The sequence below is a fragment of the Chiloscyllium punctatum genome, chromosome 9, assembly GCF_047496795.1.
Source record: "Chiloscyllium punctatum isolate Juve2018m chromosome 9, sChiPun1.3, whole genome shotgun sequence".
In the NCBI taxonomy this organism is placed as follows: Eukaryota; Metazoa; Chordata; class Chondrichthyes; order Orectolobiformes; family Hemiscylliidae; genus Chiloscyllium; species Chiloscyllium punctatum.
The window spans coordinates 114,328,189-114,348,937 of NC_092747.1; the positions used below are offsets into that span (position 1 = coordinate 114,328,189).

General features: G+C 40.3%; 1 protein-coding gene across 5 annotated transcripts in view; it reads left to right on the forward strand.

The window, feature by feature from the left end:
• The window catches only part of LOC140481627 (uncharacterized), a 295,437-nt gene that overhangs the window by 238,945 nt on the left and 35,743 nt on the right, over window positions 1–20,749 (forward strand). For 3 of the 5 annotated variants that reach the window (XM_072578117.1, XM_072578118.1, XM_072578119.1), the window contains exon 6: window positions 9,274–9,338. Coding sequence is in view for 1 of the 5 variants with exons in the window: in XM_072578120.1 (XP_072434221.1) it covers window positions 9,274–9,338; window positions 9,698–9,797 (165 nt within the window). In the remaining 4 variants the exon portion in view is untranslated. Of the gene's footprint in view, window positions 1–9,273; window positions 9,339–9,697; window positions 9,817–20,749 lie in introns of those variants that run through there. The other 2 variants (XR_011961569.1, XM_072578120.1) reach the window with 2 other exon arrangements.

Below are 20,749 nucleotides of genomic sequence, written 5' to 3' on the forward strand. Positions count from 1 at the left end.
ATAATTTATCCCAATTTTTGACAACTCTCTCATTGTCCAATCTGATATGAGGAATGTCCAAGTCAGAATCCTCTGAACCTGGTTCTTCCTTCTGTGCTGTAATCATTAACACCTTCTCCTCTTGCTTTCCTTCCCTATACACCTTTTGAGCATAGTCACATGACACACACTGTGAGATTTCTTACTGTCTGGAGTCCTTATCAAGTCGTTCACCTCACTCAATTTCTTCTCAATTTGATAAGGTCCACTAAACCTTGCTTTAAAAGGCCCACCTCTGACTGGAAGTAACACTAATACCTTATCCCCAATTGCAAAATTGTGAATTTGTGATTTCTGATTTGCTTCTTATTTCATTGTATGCTGTGATACGTTTAAATGCTGTCTAGCCGACTCTCCAGCTCTATTTAATTGTTGCCTTAAATTTGGGGTCCAAGTGGGTGGTCTCTGAATTCTGACTTATTAATTTCTCCTTAATTTTAATGGTTCTCTTACTTCATGCCCAAAAATTAATTCAAACGGACTGAATTTGGTCGATTCATTCGGTGCATCTCTGATCGCATAAAGTACAAACGGAATTCACTTATCCCAATCATCTGGATAATCCTGACCATAAGCCCTCAACATGGTCTTCAGTGTTTGATGCCATCTCTCTAGCACTCCCTGCGATTCCGAATGGTACGCAGAAGATTTCAATTGCTTTATTCCCAAGTTGTCTATAACCTCCTTGAAGTTTGATCCTTGATCTGACTGAATCTCTACTGGAAGTCTGTATCTCGTAAAAAAATTAAGTAATTCTTCTACAACCCTTTTAGCTGTGATGTTGCGTAATGGGATTGTCTCTGGAAATCTAGTCGACACATCCATTATTGTTAATAAATGCTTATTCCCACTTTTTGTTTGAGGTAGGGGACCTACACAATCAATCAAAACTCTTGTGAAAGGTTCCTCAAATGCTGGAATAGGTATTAAAGGTGCAGGTTTTATTACTGCCTGGGATTTTCCCATTAGCTGACATGTATGACACATCTGGCAAAATTCAACTACATCCTTGTGTGGTCCAAGCCAGTAAAAATTTCTTTGTATTTTAGCCTGTGTTTTCCTCACCCCTAAATGACTTCCAAGTGGTAGTTCATGTGCCAATCGCAGCACCTCCTTTCTATACTCTACTGGCAAAACCATTTGATGAATATCTGCCCATTTCTCATCTGCTTGAATGTGTGACAGTCTCCATTTCCTCATTGAGACACCTATTTGTTAAGTAATAACACACAGGAATGCATTCACTTTCTTTCTTTGTAAATGCCTTTTGACATAACTGTTTTAAATCCTCATCTTTCTGCTGTAATTCAATCAGTTTAGCAGAGCAAAAGATACTTGCATGTTTACCTAGTTGTTCCTGTTCTGTCACACATATTTGATCAAAGAATGTTTTGACTAACTCTCCGTCTGCTTTCTTATCTGTGCCTTTTGATCTCTTCTGCTTCTGCTTGTGCCTCGGTGATCTTGTGATCACACATTCAGGGAAAATTCCCGGATAAACATTCTCCAGGTCTTCAGTTGCCTGCGTCTCCATTGGAATTTCAACTAGAGTAGGCAGCACGCCTACCAGCAAATCAGTTATATCATTTGCAAGAACAAATTGTATTCCTGGAGATGAGAGTTGTCCATACTTCTACCACAAATTCTCCACTCCTCTCTGGACTTTCTAGCCTCACTTTACATAATTGAGCACTTCTTGTCTCACCATGAATTCCTGTTACCAGTACCTTCTCTGGCAATAGACTCACAGGAGTACATATCTCCTCATCTTTCAACATTACAGACTGAGAGGATCCTGTGTCCCTTAATATTGTAACCTCTTTACCTATTACTCCTGGCCTATGTAATAAACTTTACCTTTTCATGTATACTTTTTAAGCAGACCTGGCACTTCCTCCTTAATCAACCTCTGATCATCTTGTACACTCTGAGGCAATTGTCTATTGTCCCTTGTGCTTTTTGTTACTAGTCCAACAAAACTTCCAGGCTTGTCTGGTTTTCCTACATCTACCTTTCTCCTAGCCCACCAACACTGTGTAATAAAGTGGGCCACACAAAATCAATGAAAACACCGGAGCTTTTTAAGTTCTTTGTCCCCCTCAAGGGTTTATTTTTTATCCTTTGATAAATTATCCTTATGATCCTCACTGAGATATACCTTTCCCTTTCCACGTGAGGATTTCTCCTTGCCCCAATTTCTATCCCTCATAGACTGAAATTGATTCTGGAAGCCAAACCGTGTTTTATGGACCAGCTCAGAATCATCAGCCCCTTCAGCTGCTAACCTTGCTACTCTTCCACATGAAGTCACATTATTTCAGGCAGTAAATTTTTGAATCCCTCCAAAATAATTACCTCTCTCAGGGCAATATAGGTTTGCTTGATTTTTGAAGCTCTTATCCATCTATTGAAATTATTCTGTTCGTTCCTTTCAAACTCAAGATATGTTTGATCCTCCTTAGATTCCTGAAACATTTGTGGGCGGCACGGTGGCACAGTGGTTAGCACTGCTGCCGCACAGCGCCAGAGACCTGGGTTCAATTCCCGCCTCAGGCGACTGACTGTGTGGAGTTTGCACATTCTCCCCGTGTCTGCGTGGGTTTCCTCCGGGTGCTCCGGTTTCCTCCCACAGTCCAAAGATGTGCAGGTCAGGTGAATTGGCCATGCTAAATTGCCCCTAGTGTTAGGTAAGGGGTAGATGTAGGGGTATGGGTGGGTTGCGCTTCGGCGGGGCGGTGTGGACTTGTTGGGCCGAAGGGCCTGTTTCCACACTGTAAGTAATCTAATCTAATCTAATCTAAAATTGTCTATAGGCTTCTGGTACAAGCTCATATGCACTTAAATTTTTTTTTTTCATTTCCTCATACCCCCCAGACACCTCCTCTGATAGGGATGTGAATACCTCATTAGGCCTACCTACAAGTTTAATTTGGAACAACAAAGCTCATATTGCCACTGGCCGTTGCATTTGTTTAGCCACCTTTTCAAGTGAGATGAAAAAGACTTCCACTTCCTTCTCATCAAATCTACGCAATGCTTGAACACACTTAAACAGTTTCTCACTGGGCTTCTGCCTACCAGGGGCTTGCTCATCTTCACTCTCTTCCTCATTAAGCCTACCCTCAGGTTTTATCTCCACCCTTGTAAGCTGACTTTCTTTTTTAAATGTCAATTTTTGAAGTTCAAAAACTCTCTTTTTCTTTCTCTGCTCTCTCATTTTCCCTCTCTTTTGCTGCTTTCTCTTTTTCTCTTTTCTGCTGCTCACTCTTTCTCCCTCTCATCTATTTCTAATCATAACTCAAACTATTTAATTTCTGCTGCCCTTTCCTTATCTCTCACCTCTAACTCAAGCTGCTTCATCTGCGATCAAATTCTTGTCATCTCTATAGATTCTGATGGTTTCTCCAGCAAGTTTAAATGCTGAGCTACTGATCCTTACAGAAGCAGGCAGTTCCAATTCTAGCTTCTCTGCTAATTCTTGCAACTGGGTCATAATCAGTTCTTGCAAGATTTCCAAAATCACTGCATCCACATCCAGAAAACTTTTGGCGAATGAACGAGCCATTACTATCCCAAGCTTTGTCTACTCAACCAAACCAACACTTGAAATAAAGACACTAATGCCCACCACTTGGAGTTTAAATTCCTGCAAAGAGCCCCCAGTCTGTTATGGACCAGGCCAGACCACTCAAAACATTCTTAAGCAGACAGCCCTAGACCTAAGTTTGCAATTTGTTTCGGTAAGTATACAGGGAAAATTATCCAGAGTAAAATAGCTAGGTTAACTACTAGATTTTGAAACAGAAAAAAAAATTTATTCACAAAATTACACAATGAAACACAAAGAACAGAACAAAGAATGCATACAGAACTCAACCTAACCAGCTTGACTTAGTTATGCTGTTCCGAATACATACAACAGTCCCAATAAGCAAATTCCCTTTAACATCCAGTATAAATGGAACACATGCTTACAGGTTGAAGTTGAAAGGCAGAAAAGAAAGAGAGTTTCCACATAGCTCCCAGTTAAACTTCCCAGTTCAAGACTGAACTAAAAGCTACTCAGCACAACTCAGCTAGAGAGCTGACCACCCCCCTCTCTTTATACAGGTCACTTCTAAAGCATGACCACTTTGGCCTGAACTCTCATCTGTTTGCATATAAACAAAAGGCCTCTCAAAATCCTTTTCATCTTTGTACCAAACCAGACTGATTGGAGTCCTGCCTGGTTTATTGCCCTTCTAAATAAAATCAAGGACAGAGTCTCCTTGAGCCAAGGAACAGCTTTTAGAAAAAAAGGGAGTAGCTTTGTGACACCCTATCTTAGAGCACTGAAACATTTACTGCATGGACTGTCACAGTCCAGGATGACAGCTCAGCCGCTCCCATTCAAGGGCTAGTAAGAGTGTACAATAAGCACTGGTCTTGACTATGTTGCCAACATTCCATGAACAACTACAAAAAGGCAGCAAATATAAAGCTGATGGTCAAATAACATCAATCTCCAATAACAATTGTGGCCACTAGAGGGCCACATTGGATAACATAGCTGAAGCTGCAGGCTTGCTTCCAACACTTTAAGAACGTGGTAACTGAACAGGAAAAAAATGACAGGTGCACCCTCTTGTCCCGTGAAAGAGAAAGATTACCTCCTGAGGACAATAGCTACCATTCAACCCACAGAGCTATTCCATCACCAGCCACAGTTTTATTTTTTTATTAGTAAGTCTCCATTCATTCTAAACTAACTTCACTTAGCAAGTATGCAAATCTCTCAACTTTACACACACCAATTGTTTCTCTGTTTGGTGTTCTGGAAGAATGTACTCATTTACACAGACCTCATTTTGTTATTGTTTTCCTGGGCTAGTTTGGATTTTACATTGCCCTAGTTCAGGAACCCATTTTAGCCGGATTGATTCATCCCGTATTGACTGTATAGTTACCACCACAATATGATAATTCATTCATGTAGAGGAAATATATTAATTAATATGACCACTTTCTGTGTGGGAATGTTCTGTCATTATACAAATGAGTTCATATTGTCGTTTGGCATCTTGAATGGAATTACTAAGCAGACCAGGAATGCACACAACTTGCCCAGAAGAAACTTAACACCAAAATGCAGGGATTGATGCCATCCAATTAACAATCCTGTCCAATCAATGGCAATCCCATCAACCTATCATGAAGGTAATCTTAAGATGATAAGTGGCAAGTAACTGATTGGATCACCATAAAAAAAAACATTTGTCAAGGACTGGGAATTCTGCAAGTGAGTAACCCACCCCAGTCTCCCCAAATCCAGCTGACTGTCTACAAGACACAAATCCAGAATGTGATGAATATTATCTGTCAATGAATGTGATTCAACCAGCATGTCAGAGGTTCAACAGCATCCAAAAAGGAGCAACCAACTTGATTGGCACACCATTGAAATTAGTTACTCCCTTCACCACTGGTACCCGACAGCTGTGACATGTTGAATGTGTGAGGTGTGCTGCAGCAACTTGCCAAGCTTCTTTTAACAACACTTTCCAAACATTTAAGCTCCAATAACAGGACAGATAGGAAAGCAGCTGTGTAGTGCCTGTAAAATTCGCTACCATGCTGTGCACCATCCTAACTTGGAATTACATTACTATTACTTCAATGTCAATTGGTCAAAATTCTGCACATCCTTCCTAACAGTACTTTTAGTATGCTTACATCAGATTGACTGCAGTAATTAAGGAATGTTCTTCACCTTTTGAAGAGTAATTAGGTATGGGCAATAATTGTTAATCTTGCGAGCGATTCTTCTTATTATTATTTGCTTGTGGGATTGAGCTTCACTGGCTGGCCAGCATTTAATGCCCGCCCCTCTTTTCCCTTGAGAAGGTGGTGGTGTGCTGCCTTCTTGAACTGCTGCAGTCCATGTGCTGTAGGTAGACCTATAATGTCCTGAGTGAAGGAATTCCAGGATTTTGACCCAGTGGCAATGAAGGAATAGTGATATATTTCCAAGGCAGGATGGTGAGTAGTTTGCAGATGATGGTGTGCCCTTGTATCTGCTGCTCTTGCCCTTCCCGATGGAAGTGATCATGGGTTTGGAAGTATAAGGATTGTGGATAAAGTTCTTAAGTGCATCTTGTAGATTGCGCACACTGCTGCTACTGAACATTGGGGTGGAGGGAATGGATGCTTGTGGATGTGGTGTCAAACAAGAAGGCTTCTTTGTACTGGATGGTGTCAAGCTACTTGAGTGTTGTTCAGGCAAGTGGGGACTATTCCATCACACTTGTGCCTGGTCAATGGCAGATAAGCTATGGGGAGTCAGGAGGTGAATTACTCGCCACAGTATTCCTTGGCTCTGACCTGCTCTTGCCACCAGTGTGTTTATATGGTGAGTTGTTGATAGTGGGGCATTGAGTGATGGTAACCCCATTGAATGTCAAAGGGCAGTGGTTAGATTGCCCTTTATTGGAGATTGTCATTGTGTGGTACGAATGTCACGTGCCACTTGTCAGTCCAAGCCTGGGTATTGTCCAAGACTTGTTGCATTTGATAATGGACTGCTTCAGCATCTGAGGAGTCATGAACATCGGGAAGGTCATTGATGAAGCAGCTCACTGGTTCCCCTGCAGACCAGTCTAACAACCCTGTCCTGGCATTAGTTTGGGTTTGCAGAGAAATTCCATCCTGGGTCTCAGTCTCCTATAGTCTGTAATTAGTTGTTCGAACATTGTCTGCCTTTTTGAAGTAATTTACTGAAATTAGTTTAGAAATGTTGATGGGAACAACCTTGTTGTACTTCAATGGAGTGAAAGGGAATGGAGATAAACTTTCACAATGATGTCAAAAACTCTTTTTACAAGCAATGAACGAAGTGCTTTCTGACATTGCAACAACACCTTATTTGGCTGCAAAGTGATTTTGTTCATGGTAAAAAGCAGCAATGTAAATGCAAGACTTTTCTTTCTTTTGAAGTGTTGTCATGTCTGTAATATAAAAATCTCAGCAGCCACTTAGTGAACAAGAAACTCCCAAAAAAAGCAATGAAGTAAACGACCATGTCAGCTCACCCAGGTCTTGGTTGAAGGATGAATATTGGTCGGGTCACGGCAGGGAACTCCTTTGCTGTTCACTGAATTCTGTCATGGATCTTTCCTTTTCATCTGAGAAGGCAGAATAGGCCTCATTTTAATATTTCTCCTGAAAGTTCCTGAAACATCTCCAAAAGTGTACTGTCCTCTCAGTATATCAGGTCAGGAATGTTGGGTTGTTCTGCGCTAGGTGTGCTACCCTCGCTCGTGGACTCAAATTCCAAAATTCTCTTGATTCTGAAAATGTCCTTTAGAATTAGAATTATGTTTATTGTCATGTGTACTCAAGTACAGAAGTACAGGAGTACAGTGAAAAGTTTACAATGTATCCAAGTCTTAGATTAAAAAAAAGATAAATAAAGAAGTAACAAGTTACATTGACTAATGGTATAAATTAGAAAAAGTATGAAATAAAGTTAAAAGGATTAATATTGCAGTCATAATGCATAGGAAAACTAGAAAGGTGACATTTTAATTTGAGAAAGAAGGGATACAGAAAGCAGGCATCTGTAAGCCAATTAACTTAATATCTGTCAATGGGAAAGTGTCAGTATTCATTTTTAAAGATATAATAGTGGGCTATTTATAAAATCATCATACATTCATGTAGAAGCAACTTGGTTTTGTGAAAGGAAAGTTGTGTTTGTCAAATTGTTTAGTATCTTCGAGGGGGTAACAAGCAGAGTGGATAATGGGGAACCAGTATTGTATGCAGCGTTATTTTAGTGTTATAGTTTTACACAATTGTATTTGGATTACCAAAGAACATTCAATAAGATGTCACGTAAAAGGTTACTACACAAGGTATGAGCTCATGCTTTTGGGAGTAATATATTAGCATAAAAAGAGGAATGCCTAACTAATAGGAATCAAAGAATTACGTATGAATTAATCATTTTCAGGTTGGCAAACTATAACTAATGAAATATCACAAAGACTGGTGCCCAACTATTTGTGGTCTATATCGACGACTTGGTTGAAGGGACCAACTGTATTGAAGAAAAACATGCTGACAATAAATACAAAAAGTAACAAATGCAATTTGTTTGGAGGATATGGAATCTACAAAGATTGGATAAGTGAGTAGTTAAAACAAAAATCAAATGGAGTAAAGTGTGGGAAAGTGTGAGCTTGTCCACTTTGAGAGAAGAAACAGAAAACTAAATATTATTAAATGTGTGAGACTCCTGCAATACAGAGGGACCCTGGTGCTCTAATACATGAATCACAAACTGCTAGCATGTGGGAACAGAAAGTAATTAGGAAGGTAAATGAAATATAGTTTGGTTACTTTACTTAAAGAAGGATATACTAACATTGGAGACAGTTCAGAGATGGTTCACTAGGTTGATTCCTCTGATGAAAGAGTTGTCTTATGGGGAAAGATTGTGTAGGTTGGGTCTATACCCATTGAGGAATAGATGATTTTATTGAAACGTAAGATCCTCAGGACTTGACAGAGTGGCTGCTGAGAGAATATTTCCACTTATGGAGCATCTAGAATATTGAACACAGTTTAAAGATAAGGGATTTTTCTTTTAAGACAGAGATAAGAAAGAATTTCTTCTCTCTGAGGGTTGGTCACCCTTGGAATTCTCAAACCAGAGCGCAGTTGATGCTGTGTCGTTTTAAGGGTTGAATTGGACAAATCTTTGATCACCCTGAGGGTTTACCAGGAATATGTTGAGGTCATAAGCAAATTAGTCATAAATTTATTGAATGGTAGAACAGGCTTCATGTGCTAAATAGCCTACATCCACACCTTTTTTCATGATCTTATAGTTTTGTAGAATTTCTAAAGTACCAGTAATAATCTTCAAATGTTCACTCATGTAGTGCATTCAAGTTGAATTTCTCTCATTGGGGCTCATATTAGCAGCAATGCTCAAGTCTGCAACTCTGTGATTTTAACCTCAGAACTGAGTTCACATAATTTCCCACTCTGCACTCTCACTGGGATTAAGCTCCATTCAATCATTCTGATTTTTATACTGTACAAATCACCTTGGGTGAAACCCAGAAATGGTAGAGTGACACAAGCAAGAGATCTGAAACCTGACTGGTTTGGTTCTCAAGTGCAATGGTTAATAACATTTCTTATTACATTTTTCTGACTTTTTCATACCTTTTGTATAAAATGTTTCAGGAGAGCTCCATTATCACCAGGGAAGCAATTGGAACAGATCCTGCAGATGCTGGAAAAGCTGACAGGTACATGTTTGGGGAAATGATTCATTAAGTAGTTGTAACAGATCTTTGTTCATATTTGATAAAATGCTTGAAAGCTGAGATTAAACATCAGCAATTTTAGAAATGGGAGAAATCCCAAAGCTCAATTATAAAATCTTCAGTAAGCTCCACAAAACTTCTACATTATCATTTTTAAATTCCATGGAGTATACTTTCATGTGCTGATGAAATTCAGATCTGAATGTTTAAGAACCGACTCCAATTTGGCAAATCTAGGGATTTGTATCTGCCCATCTCACTGATATGTGACTTGAGAAGATCTTCGTGGCTGTCACTTTTAGTATCTGTTTCCAAAACAGTATTTTTGTCTTAATCCTCAGATGGGAAGAGAAAAAAAAACTTGTAGTGACTCCAAACACCTATTTAACATTATCTGGTAAATCATTTGACCAGTTCTACAATAAACAGAAATTCTACTAGTTGATTCATGGATAATAGGGTAAGTTCATTGGTTGGTTCTGCAATAATCATACAATCCACTGGTTGGTTCAGTAAAGTTTTCCAGTTTTACCTTATAGTGTAAATATAAGCAGGTTACTGTGGCGGAGGTTGGGGTTTTGGTGTTTCTTCGGTAAAAACAATGACTGCAGATGCCGGAAACCAGATTCTGGATTAGAGTGGTGCTGGAAAAGCACAGCAGTTCAGGCAGCATCTGATGAGCAGGAAATTCGATGTTTTGGGGAAAAGCCCTTCATCAGGAATAGAGAGTCGGTATTTCTTGTTTGGTTGAAACAGGGTTTTGTGACAGTCTGGTGATATGATTATTTGAAGGAACTGACATGATTTAATACAACAGAGTTTTTGTCAAAAATATACTTTATTTATAAAACTCATTTTTAAGTACATACAAAGGTTCTAAATCACATCTGTACAGTATTTGCAGAGTAAAACAATAAACAAAATATTGGAATTTTGACATTTCTTAGAGTTCCTCTACGGTTGCAAAAAAATGCAAAGGCATTTCCTCCTTATACAGGGAACTATTTATGTTCATTTGGAGGCACTGAGAGGGTCTGTCAACTGAAGGGACCCTTGTTATACTTTGGCAGAAAGAACTTAACCTATGTTTCTTTCCCCACTGCCCCCTGGTGGCAACTGCCCAAACTTTAGTGCATCTCTTAGCACTATGCCAGTCTGCAACACTCAATCAAGGTCAACGCTTTATGCTAGAAGACTGGCAGGTTTCAGGCAAACCAAAGAGCATCTTTCACTATGTTGATGGCCCTCCAGTCACAGTTAATGTTTATCTTGGTGTGGGTCCTGGGAACTGACTGTAGAGCAGAGTCCTGTGTCATGGAACTGCTTGGGATGAACCTTGACAAAATCCACTGCATCTTTCTCCAGACTTTCTTTGCAAAGGCACATTCCAGAAAGAGATTTGTAACAGTCTCTACTGCTTGTAGGGCAGTATGCAGTGGTGCACAGAGACATGGTTGTGCATGAAGGATCTAAGGGCAGTGCCTTTCACACCACCAACCAAGCTATGTTTTGGTGCTTGTTGGAAAGTTCTGGTGATGAGGCATTCTGCTAAATGACTTTGACAGTCTGCTCAGGGAACAATCCAATCGGATCTCCTTTTCGTGCAGGGTCTTGAGGATGGTCTGTGCTGACCACCTGCTGATGGACTTGTGATCTAACATGTTTCTCTTTGTAAATTCTTACACAACGGACAGGTGATACGACTGGCCCAACTACTTAGAGTGTTCTATGGTAACAAGGCCAGGACCATCCTTTGCAACACTAGGGACAGGTAGAACCTCAATATATAGAGACACTTGGTGTTTACATACCAAGGGATTACACACAGCTTGATGCAGCCACACACAAAGGTGGTCATCAGCTTGAGGCAGCATTGGGTACATCTTACCCCCATCTTATTCAGAGTTTTGTTCATTATCACAATAGATGGTGGACATTGAAAAATCATTCCCTGAAATTTGTGGATGCTGGGAGTCAACTGTAGATTTGAGAATTATCAAAGGTTGTTAGGTAAAGGTGATCTGTTGATGGATGGGAACACCAGACAAGGGCATTGCCTCTTCAATTAGGAAACCAATATGAATGTTGCAGGATTAAGGAATAGACTGAGGTCTCAGAAAATTATTAGTAAACGGGAAAGCATGGAAGAGGCTATGCTGCAAAAGAAATGTTATAGAAATGGTAAGGAGAAAAGGAGTGGATGAGAAGAGATACTAGCAATGGGGAAGGAAAAGAAACCCAGCTGAAAACATTGAAAAGGAAAGAATGCGTGTAGGAAGCCTAAGGAGAAATGGTATGATGGCATCTGTGAGGGAGTATTGGAACTGGAAAGAAATCAATAAATGAGAGCTAGATAGTCAAATCTTTGACAGATGGAAAATTTGAGTTTGGTTTATTGTTGTCATACGTACTGAGAGACGGTGCAAAGTGTTGCAGATCGTACCATAAAAGGTGCATCAGGGTAGCAGGACAGTGTTACAGCTGTAGAGAAGGTGCAGAAGGAGAGAGGGATCAGAATTAACATTTGAGAGGTCCGTTCAAAAGTTTGATAACAGCAGGGAAGAAACTGCTCTTGAATCTATTCGTGTGTGTATTCGAAATTTTATATCTTCTGACCGACAGAAGAGGGTGGAAGAGAGTATAACCGGGGTGGGAGGGGTCTTTAATTATATTAGTCACTTTCCCGAATCAGTGGGAAATACAGATGGAGTCAATGGATGGAAAGTTGGTTTGCATGATGGACTGGGCTGTGTTCGTGACTCTTTGTAGTTTCTTATAGTCATGGGAAAAATAGTTGTTATAACCACGCTGTAATATATCCAGATAGGATGCTTCTATGGTGCATCTATAAAAATTGGTAAGAGTCTTTGTGAACATGCCAAACTTCCTTATCCTCCCGAGGAAGTAGAGGTGTTGGTATGTTTACTTGATCACTGTTTTGACATGTATAGACTAGGATAGATTGTTGGGGTGTAATTTGGCCGCACAGTCATGAGCGTATAAAGAGTACAGTAGGCAGCTGAGTACGCAATCTTGCAGGGGACTCATATTGAGGATTATTGAGGAGGTGTTGTCGCCTATCTTACTGATTGTGGTCAGCAGATCAGGAAGTCAAGGATCCAGTTGCAGAGGGGTAAGCAGAGTCCTAGGTCTTTGAGTTTGGAGATAGGTTTGGTTGGAATTATGCAACTATGGATTATGGAAAATTGCAACTTTAAATGTTTTTTCTTTCAAAGGTTAATAGTCAGTCAGGAGATTGGAAAAGTTTTAGACACAAGTAAAAGATGACTTAAAAGAAAGGAAACATTGGAGTACAAAAGAAAACTAGCAAAATATAAAGACAGACAATAAAAGCTCCTACAAATATATAAGGAAACAAAATAATGACAACGGTGAACATTTGTCCCTTAGAGGCCGATAGGGGAATTAGTAATGGGAATCATGGAAATAGCACAAGTTGTGAACACGTATTTTGTATCCTTCTTGTTATGCCCAGTTTATACATGACGATATTACAAACTTACTGCTTTATTTTTTTGAACAAGTTAACACAGAACGTTTTCAGAAGCTGCAGCATATCATGTGGCTTTTGGCAGCCTCAGCTCCTGACAGACCTCAACATTTCACAAAAACCTAAACAAACACAGATAATCTATCCATTTATGAAATTCATGCCTATTCTGAAAGATGTACCAACATGCAACGTTCCAGGAGATCTATCTTTCTGCTTCACCATGGACAACAGAGAAGTTAAATCTCAATAGGTGTTATATAAAAATGCGAAGAGAGAGGAGTGAAAGGACTGGGCGATGTTGGAGAGAATAAAATATTTATGCACTCGGGAAAAGGAGGTTAAATATGTCCCATTTCCTCTCATCACTTTTTGTGGACTCTGGAGCTCAGAGAGAAAATTGGTTCTAATTAAACTTAATGAGGAAGCACCAGTTCTTTGTAACTTTCATCAGGTCCTGATTCTTTCAGGTGAGCATGTGGAGCACCCAACCATTACTCCAGAGGGAAAAGACTGAGCTAATCCTTAAGCATGTATTGCAAGACATCAGCAGCACTGCAGTATGTGTAGGCATTTTGGCAGAGGTTTTCCTCTCACTTTCTTTCTGTACAGATTTTTCCCACTGAAATGGTCATTCTTAACCATCTGTTTTATAAATTTACAGAACTGCATTTTATGGTTTCACCTGAAAGGCAGACAGCACCTTCAAGTATTTTGAGTGAGTTTCTCTGGCAATTTGAAGGATATAAGGAAAGAAAAGATGAGTTACAGAATCATTGTGACCTTTTACTGAATTTTCCTTAGCCTGTAGCATCAGGATGGGACTTTCAATCACCGGTCTCACCCCTAAACGACCTGAAGCCTTTTCTCTGGAGCTGGAATCATAGGAACTCACAGCTTTCAGAAGGTTGTAGCTAGGAACTAGGAGCCCATCATTGAATATGCAGGTAGTGAAGGTCCTTCAATACACATTAGAGATCATTCAGAGCCCTGAAAACCAGGTTGTGTACATCAAAGACCGTAGCAGAGTCCAAGGCCTGAGTAGATGAGAAAGAATACAAGACGGAGAGCACACAACTCCTTCCATCTGATGCCATTCCCACCCATGCCTTGGGTCAGCAGTCATGGACAGCAAGACAATGCAGGGAACACAGAAAGCAGGACAGTGGGGAGGTGGTAATGGGCAGGACTCTAGATTGTGTCTCCCTTTGTCTCTCCATCTCCTCCAAAAATTGTCTGGGAGAGAGATTTTGACTGAGGGTAATGTGGTGGTAGCTCATGTCACTCCATAGTTTTGACCCTTTTTGACACTTATCCAATAACTCCTAGACAACACTGCACACTCATACCACCTTTAATCATGCCAATATTCATAAGTTGAAAACAGACATTTCTGGTTAATATGCAGAGTTTATCATTGGGCTGAAGGCCCTCTTGTAATGCAGCGGTAGTGTCCCTGCCCCTTGAATGGGAGGCCCAGGTTCAAGTCCCACTTGCTTCAAAGATGTGGATTAAGATCTCCGAACAGATTGGTTCGAAAAATAGATTAATAAAAAAGATTAAAATATCATTGGGTTGATCTCACTGAGTAGTAAAGTCAGACAACTTAAATCGTTAAAAGTAGGTGAGATAATTTGCACAAGAGAACTGAGGAACCTGAATTCTGAAGAAATAGCAAAAATTGACAATGAAGAAAACAAGTTAGGAGAAACTATTAAAGGTAAGTATGATTCCCAGGATACAAAATGCCTGTAGCAATTGCTTTCCTGTTGTTTGCTGTTTCAATAATTAGAAGAATCGAAGACCTGAAAGTTCAAACCCAGACACTGGTGGTGAGGAAGCTTTGGGATGATGGGAAGTGTGTCTGCATTTCACACATCCCTGAAAAGCTAATGTTCCTTTTGTACCTGTTAAGACACCACTTGTGTAAGCTTTGCCTGGGTTCAGCAGGTTGAGATGGGTGGTTGAGATTGAATGGGGCTGGACTGGGAATTTTATGGAATAAGCTGAAGCACATTACTGCAGAACCTATCAGTTGGTGTTCATTTGCAGAAACCTCCTCTGCTCCCGTGTCCTCATCACCGCTTTTGATTTTGCTAATAAAAGCAATTCCTTCATCTTCCTATGTTATCTCCTCATGTTGAATAGATGGAGGCTAATTCATGTTCAAATCTGCTCCGTAAAAGATCAAATTTGTGGCTGATTTGTGACCTATCTCCCTAAATCTGCCTTTGCCCCCTATTTCTGAGTACTTTAGGTTAATAAAATGAATTAACCTCTGATTTAAATGGAACAATTCATGGCCTCATTCATTATTTTGATTTGGATTCTGAGACCGAGCATCACTTGCCATTTATGACGAGAAATCTAAACTTCTATCATTATTTGTATGCAGAAATTTTAAAAAAAGTTAGTCTTGCTAGGTTTGGTTCTAACTTTCCCTAGGCCCCTTGTGTTAGATTCTCCTACAAGCAGTAATAGTTGGTTTTTCCATCTAGACAACTTAATATCTTAAACTTTCACCTAGTCACTCCTTAATCTCCTTAACTTTGAAAATGCAATCCCAATTCCTGTATTTATTAAAGAATTGGACACTCTGGAGGCAGGAAGCATGTTTCCGCTGCTAGGTGAGTCCTGAACCAGAGGACACAGTTTAAAAATAAGGGGTAGGCCACTTAGAACATAGTTGAGGAGAAACTTCTTCACCCAGAGAGTGGTGGGTGTGTGGAATGCTCTGCCCCAGAAGGCTGTGGAGGCCAAGTCTCTGGATACTTTCAAGAAAGAGTTAGATAGAGCTCTTAAGGATAGTGGAATCAAGGGTTATGGGGATAAGGCAGGAACAGGATACTGATTGAGGATGATCAGCCATGATCATAATAAATGGTGGTGCCTGCTCAAAGGGCAGAATGGCCTACTCCTGCACCTATTGTCTATTGTCTATTGTCTATTTGCTCTTCAGGATTATCCTCTTGGAGGCTGGGTGTAATTCTGGGAAAATCACTATGACATGTCCTCCAAGGTCAATACTTCCTCCCAGAACTACAGTAACTCTGGGTGCTGATCAACCAGGATTTGTATATCTGTAGCATGAATTTAACCCCTTGTATTTTAGCCCTCCAAATACATTAGCCAGCATTCCATCAATGTTCTTAATTATTTTCTGTACCAACTGCAGTCTAATGAACTGTGTATATGGACCACAAACTTTGTTTCACTCCCCACTGTTTCTAACTATATCAACTATTTAAAAAGTCCTCAGTTCCATCCTTTTGAATTCAAAATGAATGACCTCATTACTGTGCACAATGAAATTCATTTGTCACAGTTTTGCCTATTTCTCAATCTATTTCTATCCTGTTGTAATTTAACGCTTCTATCTGCACTGGTTACAGTACCACCTAATTTTGTATCATAGGCAAACTTGGAAATGTGACTTTCTATGTAAACATCCAAGTTATTCATAAATACGGTGAATAGTTGACATTCTGATACAGATCCTCCTGGGACACCGCCAGACACAATCTGCCAATTACAGTACCCACCCTTCTGTCTCATGCATCTCAATCTGTTTCTAAATGATGTCAATAATTTTTGTTTGCACAATCTTCACCTTTAGTTTACAGTCTTGTCAAAATCATTTTGGCAATTCGCCTTCTGGAAGTCTGCATAAATAGCATCAATCATATCCCAAAAGATCAATCACGTTTATTGGACTTGCCCTACCCTTGACAAATTCATGCTTGCTCCCTCCAAACAGTGAAAAATGTTATGATTTCTATCACATTTTCCTTAATTATAGATTGAAGTAATTTGTCAACAATTGATGTTAGGCAGACTGGGCTATGATTCCCTATTTCCTTTCTCAACTACCTTAAGTAATAAAATACTGTATCTTCCATATGGCAGCAGGAGTAGGCCAGTCAGCCTTTGATGTAAATGATGGAGTAGACTCGTGATCTGTACAATATCAACACCATTTGCCAGTGCAATCTCCGTATCCCTTAATGTCATAAGTATCTAAAAATCTATTGATCTCTGGCTTGAGCTAATTTAATGATTGACCTTCCGCAGTGCTCTGGGGTTCAGAATTCTCATGATTTCTTCAACCTTTGTGAAGAAATTTCCCCACATTTTAGTCCTAAATTGTTTGTCTGTTTTTATTTGCAATGTTCTCACACCTAGTTCCTTTAAAAGATTGGGATGAAAGTCATCCGATGCTGGGAATTTGTCAATCATTGCTGCTGTTTTTAAAATTACTTTTACTTTTCTTCACATTAATTTTGAGTCCTTGCCCCGATTCAACCTTCATTCTCTTAGGATACCCAGTATGTTTACTTGGCCTTTGTAAACTTTGGTGTAAGTTAACTATTCATTATCCCTGCCACATGCATTATTTTAATTCACAATATCACCATTAACAGGTTTGAAGAGCTCCACTTTCAGTGGATTCTTTTAAAAATCCTACACCATGTGTCAAGTCCCTTTTGATGTTTTTGTACAGTAATACTTATACATTATTTATCAGAGACCCACAGCATACTTTATATCTGACATGGAGCTCAGCAAGAACATTGCTCCTGACAACCTTCTTGTTACTAATTAAAATCATCTTCATGCTCATTTTGATATTGCTTGCAAGTTTCTTCATAGTCCCTCTCAGCTCTTCCATCAATTTTTATTGTATCGCTCTGAATTACCAAGATTCATAACTCTTTTTGCATCTTCGTTTTATTCTTTTAGTTCTATGTTATTTCTTATCTCTGTTGTCCATGGCTGATTTCATCCTGGTAGGTAGGGATTTTGTCTCTTAGAGATATAAATTGCTTTTATATGACATTAAATTATTGTTTGAACATTTCCCATTGACCTTCTGTCGTTTACCCATTGTCAGATTTTTTCAATTAACTGTGGACAGTCTCTGACTCATCTTATTGAAGTTTATATAAAGCTAGGATCTTTATAGATGTTTCACATTTCTCCCTTTCAAATGTGACCTTGATAATGTTCCTACAATGTTAGACTGTTAACTAAACCTAGTTTATTATCATCACTAAATCTAATAGCTTCCTCATTTGTCCTTGCTTAAGTCCAAGGCATGTTGTGTTTTTAAAAATAGTTTATCACTGCAAGGTCTAGTGAGTTATCTCACTCTGTCTTACCAAATTCATCTAATTAAGAACCTATCCCATCCCATGATGTCTTTCAATTCCACCCCATCATACCACACCCATTCCCAGTTTAAGTCACCACTCAGTGGATATCCAGACTTCACCAGCATGCCTTGCACCTGTATCATCTTCAATGCTGGTGTGTTTGCAGATAATCCTGACATTTTCCCTAGACATGGCAGAGAGGGGGAAATTGGAGCCCTCCTATGTGGGCAGGTCCCTGGAGGACCTGCTGGACAGGATGGGGCTGATAAAGGGCTGATGAAAAGCTTATGCTCGAAACTACTCTCCTGCATCTCGGATGTTGCCTGATCTGCTGTGCTTTTCCAGCGCCACACCTTTTGGTTCTGATCTCCAGCATCTGCAGTCCTCACTTTCTCCCAGGATGGGGCTGATAGGTAAAGGCCACGATACCAGAACATGTTGGGCTGGTTCGGGTTTGCCACCCAGGTTACAGCCATATGGAGGAATGCACAGCACTGTGTGAAGAACATCAATGACCCCTCTGCTCCAACTGTGTAACTGCCCATCACCTCCCCTCCAGTACATCACAATCAGTCTGTCGCTGCTACTTTACCTATCTCCCGCAAAGACTTGTGTTCTACTACTTCCTCTATTGCCTACTGGCATAGATTTTTTAAAAAACCATTATTCATGCGAAATTGGTATCACTGGCTGGGCCAGCATTTATTGCCTGTTGCTACATGAGAAGGTAGTGTTGAGCTACCTCCTTCAATTGCTACATTTGGTGTAGGTAGGCCCATAATGCGCTTAGGGATGGAATTCCAGGATCTTAATCAGCAACAGTGAGGGAAGTCAGGATGGTGAGCATCTTGGAGGGGAACTTGCAGGTGATGGTGTTTCAATGCACCTTCTGCACTTGTCCTTCCAGATGAAAGTCGTCATGGATTTGGAAGGTGCTGTCTAAGGAGCCTTTGTGAATTTCTGCAGTGGATATTGTTACTGCTACTGAGCATCAGTGGTGGAGAGTGTGAATATTTGTGAACGTGGTGCCAATCAAGCAGGCTGCTTTACTTCTGCCTCGGAACACTCCAACCCCAGGACATCAATGTGGACTTCACCAGTTTCCTCATTTCCCTTCCCCATCTTACCCCACTTCCAAACTTCCAGCTCAGCACCATCCTCATGACCTGTCCTACCTGCCAAGCTTCCTTCCCATCTATCTGCTCCATCCTCCTCTCTGATCTATCACCTTCATTCCTCACCCCCATCCACCTATTGTACTCTTTGCTACCTTGTCCCCAGCCTCACCCCCCTCCCATTTATCTCTCCACCCTGGAGGCTCCCTGCCTTCATTTCCAATGAAGGAATTTTGCCCAAAATGTCGATTTTCCTGCTCCTCGGATGTTACCTGACCTGCTGTGCTTTTCCAGCACCACTCTAATCTAGACTCTGATTTCCCGCATCTGCAGTCCTCACCTTTGTCCTGAATGGTGTCAACATTTCCGAGTAATGTTGGAGCTGTACTCCTCCAGGCAAATAGGAATGAATACATCTGACTTGTGCCATGTAGATGGTGGGCAGGCAGAGAGTCAGGAGTTGAGTTACCCACAGCGGGTTTACAAGCTTTGACCTGTTCTTGTAGCCACAATATTTATATATTCAGTTCAGTTTCTTGTCAATGATAGCCCTCAAGATAGTATGAGATTCCATGATGGTAATGTCATTGAGTGTCAAGGAGCTATGGTTAGATTTCTTCTTGTTGGAGATGGCCATTATCAGCACTTGTGTGATGCAAAAGTTATTTACCACTAATCAACTTGACCTTGAACATTTTCAGAGAAACAATAAAATCTCTACAGTGTGGAAACAGGCCATTCGGCCCAACAAGTCCACACCAACCCTCCGAACAGCATCCCAACCAGACTAAACTCCCTACTCTATCTCTGTACCATTGCATTTTCCATGGCTAATCCATCTAAAAGTCCCTGGACACTATGGGCAATTTAGCATGGCCAATCCACCTAACCTGCACATTTTTGGACTGCAGGACGAAATTGGAGCATCCGGATCAAACTCACGCAGACATGGGGAGACTATGCAATTTGCCTGAGGGTGAAATTGAACCTGGGTTCTAGGTCTTGCTGCATTTGGACTTGGACTATGGGTGGAACCCAAACTAAACGGCAGTGAGCAAGTTATTGCTAAACAAGAGTTGTTTGATGGCGCTGTTGATGACTCTTTCTATTACTTTACTGATGATTGAGACTAGTTTTGAGACAGTAATTGGCTGGATTGGTCTGTCTGTTTGTTACAGGACACGTCTGGACAATTTTCCACATTGTCAGATTTATGCCAGTGTTGTAATTGTACTGGAACAGCTTGGCTAGAGGAGCAGCAAGTTCTGGAGCAAAAGTCTTCAGTATTACTGCCGGAATGTTGTCAGGTCCGTATCTTTGCAGATCCCTGTCTTTGCAACAATCCAGTGCCTTCACTTCTTAATACCACAAGGAGTGAATTAAATTGGCTGAAGACTGGTATCTGTGATGCTGGGGATGTCTGAAAGAAGCTGAAATGAATCATGCACTCAGCATTTCTGGCTGAAAACTGTTGTAAATGCTTCAGTTTATATTTTGGGATCTTGTGGGGACCCTATTGTAACAGATGGGGATGTTTGTGGAGCCTCTTCCTCAATTAGTTGTTTAATTGTCCATCGCCATTCATGACTGGATGTGGCAGGACTACAGAGCTTA